The 17,665-nt window shown below is 31.1% G+C and overlaps 3 protein-coding genes across 3 annotated transcripts; 2 read left to right on the top strand and 1 right to left on the bottom strand.

The window, feature by feature from the left end:
• The first annotated feature begins 3,166 nt into the window (after positions 1–3,166).
• LOC123892798 lies at positions 3,167–3,894 on the top strand. Its single transcript, XM_045942665.1, has 2 exons — positions 3,167–3,414; positions 3,498–3,894. Exons 1-2 carry the CDS (start codon positions 3,181–3,183, stop codon positions 3,879–3,881), a joined length of 618 nt encoding a protein of 205 aa, XP_045798621.1. The 5' UTR covers positions 3,167–3,180; the 3' UTR covers positions 3,882–3,894.
• Positions 3,895–5,191: 1,297 nt separating this feature from the next.
• Positions 5,192–8,904, top strand: LOC123892796 (LOB domain-containing protein 18-like). The gene is made up of 2 exons (XM_045942664.1): positions 5,192–5,627; positions 8,331–8,904. Exons 1-2 carry the CDS (start codon positions 5,298–5,300, stop codon positions 8,688–8,690), a joined length of 690 nt encoding a protein of 229 aa, XP_045798620.1. The 5' UTR covers positions 5,192–5,297; the 3' UTR covers positions 8,691–8,904.
• Positions 8,905–10,216: 1,312 nt separating this feature from the next.
• Positions 10,217–13,509, bottom strand: LOC123892795 (pentatricopeptide repeat-containing protein At1g01970-like). Its single transcript, XM_045942663.1, has 2 exons — positions 12,643–13,509; positions 10,217–11,446 (listed from the first exon to the last, which is right to left on the bottom strand). Exons 1-2 carry the CDS (start codon positions 13,153–13,155, stop codon positions 10,664–10,666), a joined length of 1,296 nt encoding a protein of 431 aa, XP_045798619.1. The 5' UTR covers positions 13,156–13,509; the 3' UTR covers positions 10,217–10,663.
• Between the last annotated feature and the right edge of the window lie 4,156 nt (positions 13,510–17,665).

Raw genomic sequence — 17,665 nt, 5'->3', positions numbered from 1 at the left:
ATTTTCTGATATATTATATTGAAAGATGGTCAAAGAATTTATACAACAACTTTCCTATAATCCCTCTTCTATCAAAGGAATACTTGCTGGACAATAATAATTACAAATCTCTAATTTATAACTATAGATATATACTGCTGACTAATTCACAGCTAGCATATGTTGACTCATCTTAACAGGGGTGACATATAGGTCCAAAATATTTTAAAAAATATGGTTTTACAAATGATATGGAACTATCACAGTGGTTAAGGTGAAAATGGAACTATCACCGATTGATTGGTCGGGTTTTATCAAATTGACCCAACAAGACCACAATCTAGTTTTAGAGAAAAATAGTTAAGAATTTTTTTTTTTTGTTTATAATGAGCCGAAGATTGAATTCATGGCCTATAACGTACTACTTAAATAGTTAAGAATTTTTAAAATACTCAATCATAACTGTCAGATCATTACCGTCGGATCATTAAAAATATTAAACTCTTATCCTAATATTTTTAAAGTTTCACACATAATTGATTGATCGTGACGTGATGACAATTTAAAATTTTATATTTTGACGATGTATAGAAATTAAACTCTTTAAAAATAAATTATAAAAAAAATCTCTAAAAAGTATATTAGATTTAATTTAAAAAGTAGATCTAAATTACTCTATCAAAAACATAAAAGTAGATCTAAATTAATTCAACGTTGAAATTAGGACAAATTAATTCAATTATTTGAAGAATATAAAACTGTAAATTTAAGGTTTTGAATGAATGGTAAAATCCGGGTGTCTAATATAGACCTAATCCAACGGTAGATTTTACTATTTTTAGTAAATTTTAATAAAATATTATTTTAGTTTAAATTGTTTTTCATAAAAGTCATTTTAAGTATGCAACAAATCTTTACCATCGTACCACGATGACATGTCATCGTGGCACGATGAAAGGCGGTTGAAGAAAGCAGGAAATATGGAGAAGATCTTCCATCGTACCACGATATGATCCATCGTGACCACAATGAGGCAAAATTACACGCCATCGTGGCCACGATTGGTGCGATGGACGCGCAAAAATAGACCGAACCCAGCTGAAAAACTAGTCTTCCTCCTTCACTATTATTTATTCAGAAATATTGGAACATATTCAATATTCACTCTAGAGTTAGGAGAACTCTAAGGAGGAGGCAAGGAGGGCCAAGGAACTTCAAGGTCAATAAGGTTCTTTTCTTTATTGTCTTTGTAATTTATTTTTCATAGGTTAGGTGGAGTCGATGAACTCCCTTACGAATGCTTGATTTTGTATAATTTGAGTTTAAATTCAATTGTTCTTATATAAACTCTTTTATTGTCCGGTTTTTATTCTTTATTTTAATACTGATCACATTAGAATAAACTCTAAGGAAATTAGTGGATATCGGATAGGAAACGAAGTTAATTGTCCCGACCGAATGACGTATGCTAGAACATATATGAAACCATTAAATTCATTATCTGCGGTTTTAGCGTAGGATTAAAGCTAAGTCAAGAACGGTAAATTCTACCTGTCATTAGGGTGATGACTAGTTTAGGCACACGCGATAACTTGCGACGAAATTGAGCCTTAAGGGTAAGGATACCTAAGTTTAAACGAAAAAGTGAAACCGACTAGGACGATGATACATATAAGCAGAGTAAGACAACCTAAACTAGGCTCTAACCAGTTTGTAATAGAAATAGGCAAAGAGTGCTCCTGAACCTATTTTATATAAGACTAATCCTAATAGAGGGGAACAAAGCAAATTAACCACCAAGTAAGAGTAAGGGAGGGATTCGAAAACACTTAACCACCTTGCGTGGACACACACGCACCATTTTTCTTTTATAGTCATTTATTTTCCTGGTATTTATTTTTATCAGCACAACTATCTCTAAACAACAAAGCGAATGCAAAACTATCTAAATTCTTAAGTGAAACTAGTAATTTTGGCACAATCCCTGTGGAGAACGATAACTTATCACTTTATTACTTGATTGCGATTCTGTGCACTTGCAGAGCCATCATCAGTAGCTGAAAAACTAGCTTATAGCTCATACGCTACTTGAATTAGTATCTCAAAAATACTATAAACTAATTAGATAAGCTTATCAAATACGTATATTTTTATCAAGAAAAACTTATAAGCCAAAGACACTCTAAATTAGTATTTTGTAAAGAAGAGAAAGACAAAAGGTTGAGTCATTTTCAACAATGTTGTTGTATGATTGTAAGAAACTTAGAAAAGGAGAGTTGGCGTCTTTTGCCCTCCACGCAGCTTAAAACATGCTATTAACAAGTTGGGTAAATGATCATTTACCCCCCTGCAAAATAAGCGAATTTTCGTTTACCCCCCTGTGCAGATTTTTTTTCTGTTTACCCCCCTGCAAAACATAGATTCCCTCATTTTGCCCCCCGGGTGTACAGCAGGACATATGACTGTGCACATATGCTGACGTGGCTTGTACGCGTGGAAAAAAATTATTTATATTTTTTTAAAAAATTCCACATAAGATAATATATTATTTTTTTAAAAAAAAAATCCTAAAATAAAAAAAAAAAATGAATTTTTTTATTTTGCATCAAAAATAAAGATTTACTCCAAGATTTACTCCCAAATAAAAATTTTAAAGATTTGTTTTCAAATCTTTTTTAATTAAAAAAAATAGAATCTTTATTTTCAAAATTGGTGTAAGCATGCATTTTCTTATTATTCAAAATGTGATGTTTTGATGAACAACATATCTGAGTCATTTAATGCCACTATCTTAGTTGCTAGGGATAAGCCTATATTGACCATGTGTGAATGGATTAGAACTTACCTTATGAATAGGATGGCAACCTCTACCACCAAGTTAGAGAAATGGCAACATAGAATCATGCCCATGCCTATGAGAAGGTTAGATAAAGAGGTCTATATGAGTGGTCAATGGATTACAACTTGGTCCATAGATGAAGAATTTCAAGTTGCACATCAATTTAATGGTCAACAGTTTAAAGTTGATATTGCCAAAAAAACTTGTAGTTGTAATTTTGGGGAATTGATTGGGATTCCATGTAGACATGTTGTTGCTGCACTAGGTTATAGGAAACAAAACCCTTCAGACTTTGTAGATCACTATTATACAAAGGAAAAATATGCACTTTGTTATGGTTTTGTGTGAGTACTATAAATGGTATGGACATGTGGCCTGAACCTGAAAATGCTGAAGAGCGACCAGAAATTTTGCCACCTATTTACAAAACTGGTCCAGGTAGGCCAAAGAAGGTGAGAATTAGAGAATTTGATGAGGATGGTGTTAGGAAGAGGAAAAGAGGTGTAAAATATAGATGTACCACATGTAATAGTTTTAAGCACAATGCAGCAACATGTAAAAGCAAGACTCAAGACCCAGAAGCAATGAACAGAAAGGTAAATAAACTTACTTTTCCACTTTCCACTTTCATGTTTTAATCTTTTTCACTTTCCACTCTCATTAAACATCTTTACTGTAGAGAAAACAACCAAGAGGCAAAGATAATACAAACAGTGAATCCAAGCAAGACAATGCAAACACTGAAATTGCTGAACCAATTGCAACCACTGAAGTTGTGATTGATGCTAGTCAGAGTCAAGTTGAAGCTGTCATTGATGCTAGTCAGAGTTTTTTTGATGAAATACCTGATGAAGTTATGGCAACAGTTCCTGAAATCAATCATGATGATATTCCAAAGAAGGCCAAAGCTGTGAAGGACAATGCAGTAAAGGATAAGCCAATCAAGGACAAGGCCAAAACTGTCAAGAAAAAAACTACAATGGTTGAACCTGAGAAAAGAAGACAAAGTGAAAGGCAGAAGGCTAATTGGGTTAAAAAACCAACTATAGGTCCTGGGAAATGAATCAAAGCTTGAAACCTGTTAGAGCTATGAAGTCTTGGAACAAAATTTCAAAGTAGTTATGATGTTAATTAGTAATGACTTATGTTTTTCGTTATGTAATCAGTGATGCACTTTATGTGCCATTTTGGAATGACTGATGCACCTCTTTTGAAATCATGTAATGAATTTTGCACTATATATGCTCTTTTTGGAATCATGTAATGATATTATGCACTATATTATGAAATTCTTATTTGCTATTTTGCACTAAATCTGCAGCAAATTTTTTTTGTAATGAAGTTATTCACTTTAAGTTTCAATTCTTATGTGATATTTAATTATGCAGCAACCTTAGCTTGCACTATATCAGCAACACTAAATTATGCAGAAAAAAGTAAAGTTTTGTTTTTAAAAAAATAAAGATTCTATTTTTTTTAATTAAAAAAGATTTGAAAATAAATCTTTAAAATTTTTATTTTAAAAATAAATTTTATTTGGGAGTAAATCTTGGAGTAAATCTTTATTTTTGATGCAAAATAAAAAAATTCGTTTTTTTTTTTTATTTTAGGAATTTTTTTTTTAAAAAATAATATATTATCATATGTGGAATTTTTAAAAAAAATATAAATAATTTTTTTCCACGCGTACAAGCCACGTCAGCATATGTGCACAGTCACATGTCCTGCTGTACACCCGGGGGGCAAAATGAGGGAATCTATGTTTTGCAGGGGGGTAAACAGAAAAAAAATCTGCACAGGGGGTAAACGAAAATTCGCTTATTTTGCAGGGGGGTAAATGATCATTTACCCTAACAAGTTTAGCCACACCATGACACGTTTCTCTCTCTCATATTAACAAAAACCGCTTTCAAGATACATATACATCATCATCACCTCAAATTCAAAGCTTCTTTCCCAATACATAACTTGCTTTGATCACATGATATACAACTATATAGAGAGAGTTCATGTTATTTTTTGTGTGACTCTAAGTGTGTTTGAGGAAGAACATGCGTTATGTTGAAAAATTTCACGAGGAGTAGAGAAGGACAAATGAGGAAAAGTGTGAATCATTTTAAGGTATATATATATAGCTAACTAATTATAATTTTTATCTTATGTTTTTCTTCACGCAAGAAGCTTAATTTAGAGGTTAAGCCTTTGCTCTTTGGCGTGGCTTTAAAAACTTGTTCATTCTTTCCTTAATTCCTATCTATATATAACCTCACCAACTATTCCTACAAACACTACCATTCCTCTTCTTTCCTTAATTCCTTCTTTCTTTCAATTTTTTCCTTCACATAGTCATGGGCTATGCGACTCTCACAAAATTAACCAAACCCTAGTGTTTTTTTTAACCTAATTATTACATCCCTAAATATACTATAAACTTTTTTTAAAAAAAAAATTAAAAAAGTAATAATTAGTAACCCTAGAGATGAGTCTAAACTCTAGTGGCAGCGGCAGTAACGGTGGTGGTAGTGGGAGTGGCGGCAATAGCGGTAGCCCTTGTGGGGCATGCAAGTTTTTAAGGAGGAAATGTGTGTCAGGGTGTATTTTTGCTCCGTACTTTGATTCGGAGCATGGCACAACCCATTTCGCGGCTGTGCATAAAGTTTTTGGGGCTAGTAATGTATCCAAACTCCTTCTTGGCATTCCAATTAATAGGAGGCTTGATGCTGCAGTCTCTCTTTGTTATGAAGCTCAAGCAAGATTGAGAGATCCTATCTATGGATGTGTTGGTCACATCTTTGCTCTCCAGCAACAGGTAACTCATTAATTAATGTTGGATTTTGATCATAAGAGTTCTTGTTAGAATTATGGTTCATTTAATTTTTCTATAGTTAAATTTTAGTTGTAAGTTAATTAGGGGAGGAAAAATGTTAATAGCAGAGATCGAATCTGAACCTCATACACGGTAGTCATTCGGTCTGTCCGTCCCAACTCCAAACCACCGGGCTAGCTACTTCTTCAAAACTATGGTTAATTTAATTAGCATGTCATTTTTTGAAATAGATTAATCCCATTTTTCTTGACTCAAATCAGCATCTTATAAGGAATTTAGAAAGTGGTCAGATTTTGAGTATAAAGGTTTTTATTTATTTAGACAAAGTTGCAAGATGATGCAAACTACATACATCTCACCAAAAAAAAAATCACATACATCTCATTTAGCGCCCCCCCAAATTTATTTATTTTTGTTTTTTAGCTAATAAGTGAAAATGGAATTTAATTAACCCCATATTCTTCTTATGTTCACATTGATGCTTTTGAAACTCATTTTAATTACAACCAAAATATTTATTCAAAAAAATCAAAATATATTATTGTTAGTAAATTTATTTTAACAAACACAGCTTATAAATGAAGCCACATAAATATTCACTCAAAAAAAATAAAATGAAGCCATATAGATGTATAAATTTAAGTTTTTTTTTTTTCAAAAAATGAATTCATTTTCTATAAGGAAATATATTATACATATATACACCCTCAAATTCCTTCAACAAGGTCTTTGTATATATATACATTGTATTTGCAGTGCTTTTGTGGCATCCAAAAAAGAAACAAAAAGGAAGGTTTGGGGAAAGATGAAAAGAAAAAGGTTAGGGCTTGGTAAGCCATGGAAGCAACTATAGTAAGAGGGAACAGTTTCTATACATTTTAGTGAAATCCAAAAATCTTTTAATATGTTATGTGGTCGGTTGTTACGTACTCAAATGGGTAGTCTACATAAAGTCATTGGTTCATGCTGGTTTTAGGGATATGGTCGGTAGTTTCCATGGTTTAGTTAAGCAATTTTGATAGGGAAATCAAAATTCACATTAATTAATTTGTCCCTATATATCTTTTTGTTAAATTATAAATAATGATGTTATCAAAAAAAAATTATAAATAATGTTACTAAAAATCTCATCCTTCTACTTTTAGACTTTGAGAATGTGTAATCGTGAGGTGAGTAGTTAATAATCTTTCATAATTATGGGGTAAAAGTCCCTCTATATTTTGTGGTTTTTTTCTTTAATAATATAGCTTCTATAGTTGAGCCTCTGGAGTTCTTTTCAATCTCTACGATTAGCTAATGGATTAATCTAACGACTACGAATATTATCTTAGTTGATAGAGTAATTTGATGACAATGTTATTTTTATTATATATTCATTTGACTGCTTAAAAATAAAATGAGGTGAGTGTAAGAAAAAGGGAGTTAAAACATGAAGAGAAATATTTTTTTTCTTTTACCATATTGACTTATATTGTCCAAATTATTTTATAAATTCTTATTTTAAAAGTCTAATTATAGTAATACTATGAACAATGATGGAAGAATATACTAATTATAACTCTTTTTTTTTTTTTTTTGACAAACTTTATAACTCATTTTTAACACTCTTTTTATGTTGTCATTTATTTCTTGGTACAATGTGTTCTCTTATTATTACTGAGTGAAATTCTACGGTCCATTAAGTAATAACTTGAGTACATGCAAATTTCTTCTATATTGTCATTCTTACGAATATTATAATTAATTGACTTTATGTGCTCTATAATATAAATATAGATTAGTTTATTTTTTTCAATGGAAAGTATAAAGATTACTATAATTTGCTAATCCCCATGGTTAAATAGGTCAATGTCAAATCAGAAATATTAATACTACTAAACAGTGATCTTTAAATTATTTGGTGAAGATTGCTGATCTTAGATATTTTTTCCCTTCAAGTTTAATCATGTTCATTTGTTTATTTTTCCCAAGTGACTTTGTTTGTACAAAACTTTTATTTATATTTTCAAGAAGTTTGTTTAAAGTCACGCGTTCATACTTGTCATTTGTCAATGTTATTTTTGCATCCTAGATCCTTTATTCTCAAATTAGCTTGGGGTTCTCACCTTATTTTATACTACTAATAATATCATTAACTGTTAAGTATTAGTAGAGTATATGATCTGTGTCCATTACAACGTTAAAAAAGTACTAAACATCCATTCAATCATATTTTATCAAGTTGATAATAATTATAGAGATTTTAAAATTAATGTGACAAAAAAGTAACAAAATGGTAAGCTATAATAATTATACGCATAATTTTTTCAAACTTATACAGTACATATGAATTAAATCCATTATATTGTTATTGTTATGATATTATTTCTATTTTCATTATTATCAAAAAAGATATTCAGTGTGTACTTTTATGTTGTAAATTTTTTTTTAAAAAAATTCATCTATTTTTTTTTAATTAGAATCAGAGTATTTTTTAGCTAAATGTCCCACATTACATATATGCATTATTAAAATAAAGAGCAATTTTTTTCAAATTAGTTTCATACATGTCAAAATTATTACAAGAAATTCTATTTAGAAAAACAACAGTGTTGAAATAAAAATACTCTTAAGAGACAACAGTATTTCATAAAAAATATAATTTTTCTTGATCATGATATTTCTTTCTTGCCCTTTGTTCCACAGGTGCTGAGTCTACAAGCTGAACTCTCCTACATGCAAAGCCACATTAATTCATCAGAGTTAACCCAACCACCTCTACCACCACCACAGGCGGCCGTAGCACCAGCCGTCTTCTCCTTTGCCGATCTTCCACCACCCACCGCCACAACTATGCCGGTGACCTATGACATGTCTACACTTTTTGATCCTATGGGCCAACCTTCATTGGCTATGCAACACCAGAGGCCCAATATCGACCCACGTCAATATTTACCTGCTCGTGGCCCAACATCAACCACTAGTTCTCACAGACAAATTGGGTCTTCATCTGCACCATCTCCCAATGCTTCATCTTCTCCTTCATTTTCCAAATTTTCTAAATGAACAGTCATGTCTTGAATTTAATTCATTAATCTCTATTTTTGCCTATCAAAAAATATTATCTTTTCTTCTTTGTTTTATCCTTTGGATGGACATGGGACATATATTAGCAAGGGATTTTAAATTTCCAAACATCTTTCAGTATGGACCAATTAATTGCTATGTATTAATATGCGGCAAAAAGCATTATTATGTATTAATCGTGGTTGAAGTAAAAAAAAATAATTATTAATCGTGGTTATCCTTATATCATTATTTTTCCTCCTTTTTGCTTCATTTTTTCTAAAGTACTAGATAAATTTTCTGTCCTCGTGGTGTAACTCAGATGGTAGGCCATTGCATTATATATGTAGGGGATTGGGGTTCGAACCCTGACACCCTACTTATTCACCTTAAATGATGGAATTTCAAGCCAAAAAATCAATTTTCTTTCGGAATTAATTCATGTTGATAGTATAATATGTGTCTGATATTAATGAGTCATGAATTCTGTAAAGAAAAAGATGCATGTATGTACTACATAATGGTTAATGTATGCTATCTTTGAAAGTGTTATTTCATGGTTGCAAACTTTGCTTTCGTATATTCCATGTTAGTGTGCATATTGAGTTGGCTTTGCATGCATTTCAAAGCTTGATTATGTGAGAAGTGACAATTTGTCGCTTTCGTTCAATAGCGGTTTTGTTCGCCAAATAATGGCAATATATCGGCAGCTAATTAGGTCTATGAGACAAAAATATAATGGAAGGAAGATATATAAGGTGTAACAATTACTTCAAGACAGTTATCTGTTAGTTATAATTGTCAAAGGAAAGCCACAGGTTACTTCCAAAAGTAAGTGATTACTTCTTAACCCCCCAAGTATCTTTTAATCTGTTAACCTTAGTATTTTCGATATAAAGAGGTATTTAAAGGAATTTTTTAATGTGAAATTACACTTTCAAATACTCTGCTTACCAAAATAATTCAGCAAGAGCCAATTGTGTTTTAAATCATCACTTGAAGATACTGTAATAGCTCTGCTGTAGTGATTTTTCGGAAAAATTTCCGTTTTAAACCTCGTTCCTATTCTTCTTTTTTGTGCTATGAAAAAGGGTGCACTCTAAAAACTATCTTCAGAATTTTTAACATCATCTATTAAGAGGGTGAGATATGTTTTTTGGTTTAAGATTTGGGTTGAGTTGAGTATCCCAAATCACATTTGCATACTATAAAATAGGTCACTTTGTATATCAAAAAAAAAAAAAAGGTCACTTTGTGAGGTTATAACACTTTGCCTGCTTACCATTACATGGGACTAAAAGATTTGGGCAATATATTGAAAGCCTAATGCTTTCTTCCATTAGGATCTCACCTTGTAAAGGTACTTAAGAATATTGATTGATAAGAGGATTCAAATATAGATTTATACCATCAAACATCTTTAAGGACACACTTCAATATATTCGGGGGGGTTGTTCACGTTATAATAGAACCAAAGATGATTGCGATTACTCTAAGTCTTGGGCAGTATGTTAGGCACCCAAGAATTGAATTCGAAAGAAATAACAATTTTATTAAGAAATAGGAGAGAAACTCTCCTCAAGGGCTTCCTCTTCACAATTACAATATTCCAAAGATACTCTCTAACCTTTGTGTTTGACTATTTATACACATAGAGACATACTCTTTAACTAATCCAAATACCAAACTAACTAACTTCTCTAACAACTCATAACTAGTTTAACTACTCTAATATCTATTTTTCTATATCCTAACAGAGTAAGAAAGTGAGACAATGTACATGTTACAACTCTCTTCAATAGAAATTTCAGCCACAAGACTAAGAGTGCAGTGAGAAATGAAAGGAAGGAGGTAGTTTTCAATTTTCATTGCATTGCACATTAAAATGGCTATAATACATTGAAAACAAGAGTGATTCCTTAGTGACACGGCTACACAAAGTTTTAAATAAATTATAATACAATACCTCTACATTAGCTTATTTGGTGACTGGTAGTGGTGGCAAAGTCTCTTAAAACAAGCTCCACCTCTTCTACCACCCCGAGTTTCCGGAACCAGCTAGCCAGTATTCTAGAAGTTTCTTCCCCAACCATAATGCCATCCTTCTCCAAATCTATTAGAAACTTCAATGCTGTATTTATCATGTTTTCCTTCTCATAAGCAACAAGTACTAAAGATATGCATTTATCAGTAGGTTTGATGCCTACTCTTTTCATATTTTCAAATGCAATTCGAGCTTTTTCACTCTGACCAGCCATACCATAAGCATAAATAAGAAGACTACACACCTTATCATCTGGGATGATACCGGCCATCTGAATTGCATCAAACACCCTTTGTGCGCCTTCTGCGTTACCAATCTTGGAGTAAGCTCTAAGTAATGCTTTGTAAACCTCACTGCCTGCATATATTTCTTGTGCGTCCATTTCTTCAAGTAAACTCTCTCCCTTTTCAGGCATTCCAGCTCTGATGTAGGTCATGATCATTGACCCATATGATCTTTTATCCAAAGGTTCACCAAGCAATTTGATCTCTTCAAAATATTCCTCGGCCCGGTCAAGATGGCCTGCCTTGCTGTACATGTGAACCATGGTAGTTAGTATTACTTGATCGCAGATGAAGCCCCTTTGCTTCATTGCCGTGAAAATATTTTCAGCAGCATCAAGTTGATTCTCCTTGCTGTAATAATGAATTAATTTTGTATAATCACGAAGATTGGGTTCAAAGGATTCTTCTAGAAGAGCATGCTCTGCCACCTATAAAAGTGAAGAAATCAAATTTTATTTCAGACTGTCGAGAATAAAGTAAATAAAATGTTTTCACTCATGCAGCCAAATCATGTTGAACATAATCAGGTAAGAAGCCGTGATGCTTAAATTTCTATTCTTTAATTATTTCACCAGGATGTTTAGATGGCCAGATTAATAAACTTCACTCCACCTCCCATTACCAATCACAAAGACGTATGATGGACATAATAATATTCATAATGCATATATATTAAACTTCTTTTATTTTTGTTTAGCAATCAGATCACTACATTTTGTGGTATATACCTAAACCTCAAGCTTGCATCTAGCAGATGTAGATAAGATGTTAAAACCATGAGGCAGAACACAGAGAATGATAGTTAATACTGTAACTGTATCCTTTTCAGTCAAAGAGACCCCGGAATGGCCAATTTCAGGAAACAGATCATTGTATGTGTGTATCAATTGGCTCAAAAGAACTTACTCCCTCCGGTCCTTTTTATAAGAAACAATTCACTTTTTAGATTCAATGAATAAATGATGTTTCTGGTCTATATTATAGACTAGATACCTTTTTTTTACGTTAAAAAAGACCGGATAGAGTATTAACTTCTCATCTGACAGCTGAAATCTAGGTAAATAAAGCCATTGAGTTAACTATGTAGTTTAAGACAAAAATATACAGATTTCTAAAGCAACAAGATGTCTACAACTTCTCCAGAATAACATCTAGAAACTACAACGTATCGTTAAACCTCGGTATCCGGCCCTAGGACCGACTAATCCAAGGGGACCAATCCCACCGCCCACTTGTGGGGGCCCAATTTAAAGCCAGAGTATTTTTGCTCTGTATGGACTAACCCACCGAAATTTGCACCAGAGGGAATCAAACCTAAGACCTTAAGAGCATACTACAAGGACCCAAGCGAATACCCCTAGGCCAACCCAAGTGGGTTAGAAACTACAACGTATTAACTCAAAATTAGGTCCTACTTTATGTTAAATAGAATAGTAAATATTTCAAATGCAAAACAGTAAGGTACTAATACTATATTTATAAACGAAATTAAAAGCTCAAAGGTACTACTACCATTGTCATTCGATTAGAGACTAGTATCAAGAGACTTTAGTAGTTTGTATAAGCTAAAAGGTAGGGGAAATTTACAAATCATTGTACAAAAAAGATAGAACATGCGAAATACCTCGATGTAGAGAGGATGATCCATATTTTTCAACTCTTTCAAAACCGAAAGCCAATCTGCTCTTGTAGGCTTCATAATCTTCACCCAAGCCCCCAAAACATCACATAATCTACCCTTTTCTTCAGAAAAACATATAATCTGTCTCATCACGGCCTTACATCGCTTAACCATCTTGAAGGGAAGTTTACCTATAGCCTGTTTTTGTTCTTCCGTTACATCATGTCGTATCTCATTCCACCTAAATCTTTTGTAATTTCCTTCTATCACTTCTTCCACAATTTCCTCAGTACCAACACCAACTATTACTGAATCAAAATAGTATTTATGTGAATCAAAATAAAAAGTTCTTTTCCATAACGAGTTTCGTTTGGTCTGAATTCGATACAATTTGGTAGTATTATTGGTAATTGAGTAATTAGGGTAGTAAAAATTGCATATCAAGAGGTTATTGCAATAGTTTCCCATTATGAAAATAGGATCAACACAAAAACTACTGTTTCCTAAGATATTCATACCTAACGGTAATAGGAATGAAGAAAACTGAAATTTGAAGTACCTAACCTATAAATTACAAGAGTATGAATAATGACAATAAGAAACTACTTTGTTTGAACAAAATGAGTATTTTTTTTTTTCGTTTCTTAGCTTATAGTGTAAAAATGTGAATGCGTTTTATACAGAAGAAGCAAATGTTCCTTGCGAACGCTACAGGGAGAAGATGAAGTTACTCACTCACTGTTTCCGGCGGCCAACGACAAACTCCGTTGCGTTTTCAGGCCAGTTGAGCTTAGTTCAGTTCCACTGGTGCAGTACAGTTACAAGGGTAAAAGGAAGTGGATTGGGTTTGGGATTAGTCCTTTTTCTTCTTTTTTTTTCCCTTCTTTTTTTTTTTAATCTCAAATAAATATTATAAAAATAACGCTTTAATGCATTTTTTATCCGCTATTTTAAAAGACAACTTTTTGATCCTCTATTTTGAAAAATCAGAACTTTTGGTCTCCTATTATTTTTTTGATACATTTTGGTCCCTTATTTTAAAGCAACCTTTTGATCCCATATTTCAAAAAATCTGCACTTTTGATCCCCTATTTTATATTTTTCTGAATTTTAGTCCTCGAACTCAATTTGATCAAATTTTTGTTGATGTGTCAAGCTCGTGAATGACGTGGCAGTGTTCTTGCTGACGAAACGTTTCTATGTCTTTAATATTTTTACATCTAATATTTTAAAAGTATTAAACAATAAAATTACATCAAATATTTTAAATGTATTAAACAATATAATAATTAATAATAATTAAAAAAATAGTAGAATTAACCTCTATACATATATATAATTAAAAAACCTTACCAAAAAAATATATAATTAAAAATCAGTAAATTACCCAAAAAAATTAACAATTGAGAACAAAATCAATGAACGATTGAGAGGAAGCGAACAAAGACGAAAGATGTTAACACGAGCGTTTATGTTTCTAATTTCTTAGGGTTTCATGATTTGGGAACCAGCGTTTGCTCTTCTAACTTCTTTTAGTAATTTACTGATTTTTAGTTGTTATTATTATATAATGTAAAGAGGTTTATTTTATTGTTTTTAATCATCATTAATTATTTTATTGTTTTAATACTTTTAAAATATTTGATTTTTAAAAAGATTAATGACATTGAAATGTTTTGTCAACATGAAAACTGTCACGTCATTAATGAGCTTGACACGTCAACAAAAATTTGACAAAATTGATTCGGGGGACTAAAACTCCGAAAAATCTAAAATATGGAATGAAAAAGTTGGCTTTTAAAATAGGGGAATCAAAAGTTCAGATTTATCAAAATAGGAGATCAAAAAGTTGGCTTTTAAAATAAGGGAATCAAAAGTTCAAGTTTTTCAAAATAAGGGGATCAAAAGTGCATTAAAGAGAAAATAACAATAACAACATGAACAAAAATGAGGGTGAACTAACTAAGTCATTGGGCTCAAGTGGTTAATGAGCTCACACCTTGACATAGTAACACCATACCATTATATGAATATGAACAAAAATAAATATAGAAAATAACAATAAGAACAAAAATAAGCACCATGCATCACTTGTCTCACTCTTTCATTTTAGCCAAAGTTACAAAGCTTGAGTTATGTTGAATACAAGGGAAATGAGCCCTTTATATAGGCCGAAGTTACATAAATTTGTACAGTAAAAAAATAATTACATAAATTTGTGTACACTAAGAGTAAAAACAGTTACAAAAGGTTTAACTGCCATAAAGAGGGCAAATGAAAAGCTATAAATTGAGTTTTGGTTCCCTTTGGTCGTTAGTTCGATCGTGGATTGTGTTTTCGTAGGTGGACTCTCAAAATTTAGCAGATCATTTTCTTCAGTTTACTTATTCATCAGACGGTCTTCGAGCACGGCGTTCTTTTTTACAAGTCATTTGACTTATGTTTTTGGTTGTGTGGAACGAACGAAATCAGAGAGATTTCAGAAGTTCCGAGTTGTCCTTATCTCAACTCTTGGAAAAAGTCAAACTCTATTCATATTGCTGGTTGAAGACAACGAACATTAATCTAGTTTCAAACTACCATAGTTGGTAGTCGAGCTCGTTTACAAGCATCGATTAATTATTTATGTTGTTATTTTGTTTTGACGTTTTGTAATTTTTTGTAGTCTTTTTGGCACATCTTGTACTGAGATTATTCGGTTAATATATATAATTCATTTTTGTAGGTTTAAAAAAAGAATTTTTCCTCTGAAAAATGAAGGAGATTGTATACATTGATGATATAAAATACTAAAACTAAATACTTACCGACATTGTGTAGGGAAAAAAAAATACTTACTAACATATATATGATCCATAAGATTCTTTTGTTAAAAAATTGTACATCAGACAAAAATTTAGACTTAGACTATACAAGATAATGCAAGACACTGTCACTTGCAGTTGCAAATGTGCTGGAACATTTTATTTTATTTTATTTTGGACTTAATGTGATGCAGTGGAACATGCCATGAGTTTGTACTATGTCTATAGACAGAAAATGTGATGTGATGATGTATTATTGTAGCCTAATCATATAGAGAGATAACTTACGACACTTGTAGATTCAAATCTCACCAAAATCAGACTCCTTTTGGTGGACTATGAAAAACTTATAATTTGAGCCTAATTTAAATTCCTAAAAAATATTGAATTCAACTGCTAAAATTTATTTATTTTTTAATGAAATTACTGTCATTTCATCAACCACAAAAAAATAAATTACTCTAAAAGATTCTTTGAGTGATTGTATTCCTCATCATTATCATTTTCGTCACATTGCATTTTCATAAAGCTACAATGCTTTGTTGGAAGTGTCGACTCTATACCTATATATCAAATGCAAGACTTTTGACAATATTCATGCTAGATGAAAAATCTTCGTTTCTATATTTTTCAAAGTACAACATTATACCCTCCATTTTTCCCATTATTATTGTAACTCCAACGCACGTTTAATTTAGATTGTAACTTCTTATAATATATCATTGTAAATATCTATATCTATATATATAATTCCTAAATAGTTCTCCTAACCCTAATCCATTTAGACCAATCAAATTGTTTCATTTAGACACATCATCTATTTAAATCCAATTAAATCACTCTACAATGCCACATCATTTCTACTTATATTATTATTATTATTATTATTATTATTATTATTATTATTATTATTATTATTATTATTATTATTATTATACTTTTCATATTCTACATTTATATACTTATGACTTTTTAATATACACTCACACAAGCCTTTACTTTTTTTTGGTGAATATAATAACTTTTGCTTACTATATTATAATAAGGAGAATACAAAAATACACACTAATTAACTTTGTAACTCCCGGTAATATTTTTTCATCTTTTAAGTCACAATTCAATTTTCATCCCTCGGACTCTTCTACCAATATTTTAATATATAGGTTACAATTGTTTTAATTTGTATCTTATTCATATTTTCCTAACTAACCATTACGAATGTTAGAAGCAAATGTTTTCATCCCCTGATGCTCAATCATGTGTTTAACAATATTACTATTTGTTTTTTCAGTTGAACGTGAGAATAGATTTTTTCATATCTTATATGTGCAATTTCTCTTTCCATTATCTTGCCTCTTCATCTTTTGTGCATAAGGTATAAATACTTAATTATGTTATTTTCTAAAACCATGATTTGTTGTAGTTATTTTATTTTTTGCAAAAATTAACTTTTTGCATAACAAATAAAATTAAGAGAATTTGACATTTTTTGTTTGTTGCAGATCATACATTCAACTTTTGTGTTGCACATCCATTTATAGGTTTAGTTAAGTGTTACTGTATATGTGTATTCATATTCTATTATGATACAGATTAAATAATATATACTTTATTTTTAATTGAATTATGTAATAGTTGTTTTACTTTCCTTTCCTTTACTTTTTTATTTATTCATTTTTTTTATTGATATACTTATTTTTATAATTTTTGATTTTAGGCTTTGGGTCATCATCTCTTGCTCAAAAGAACTGAACTGTGAGGTTGATGCTCTTCGCATATGTCCCTTTGGAATATTTTTAAAAGATATGTACCCTTTAATTTTATTTGTTTTATTTGAGTTTTTCTAATTCTGTCACTATTTATATGCCAATTGTGTGACTTAGATTTTGCCACATATCTTTTCATCCAATCCTTTGTGTGTTTTGAAATAGATTTATATGTTGTGCGGAGATATATCCTATTACTCCTGTATATATAAATTTTAGATAGTTATTTGTTACTCATGTAAAGTAAACCATAATCCTTAAACCAATAATATTTCTTCATTTAACCACTCACTTACAATGCCACATCACTTCTCCTTAGAAAATAAATCTTTTGAATATCAGATTCTCTATTTTATTATTATTATTATTTTGATAATATTTAATATTTCAGTTTTATGCAACTGTAAAATAAAAACAATCGCATCACACCCGTGCATCGCACGGGTAATAAAAATC

The sequence above is a fragment of the Trifolium pratense genome, linkage group LG6, assembly GCF_020283565.1.
Source record: "Trifolium pratense cultivar HEN17-A07 linkage group LG6, ARS_RC_1.1, whole genome shotgun sequence".
In the NCBI taxonomy this organism is placed as follows: Eukaryota; Viridiplantae; Streptophyta; class Magnoliopsida; order Fabales; family Fabaceae; genus Trifolium; species Trifolium pratense.
This window is presented reverse-complemented; position numbering and strand designations above follow the sequence as displayed.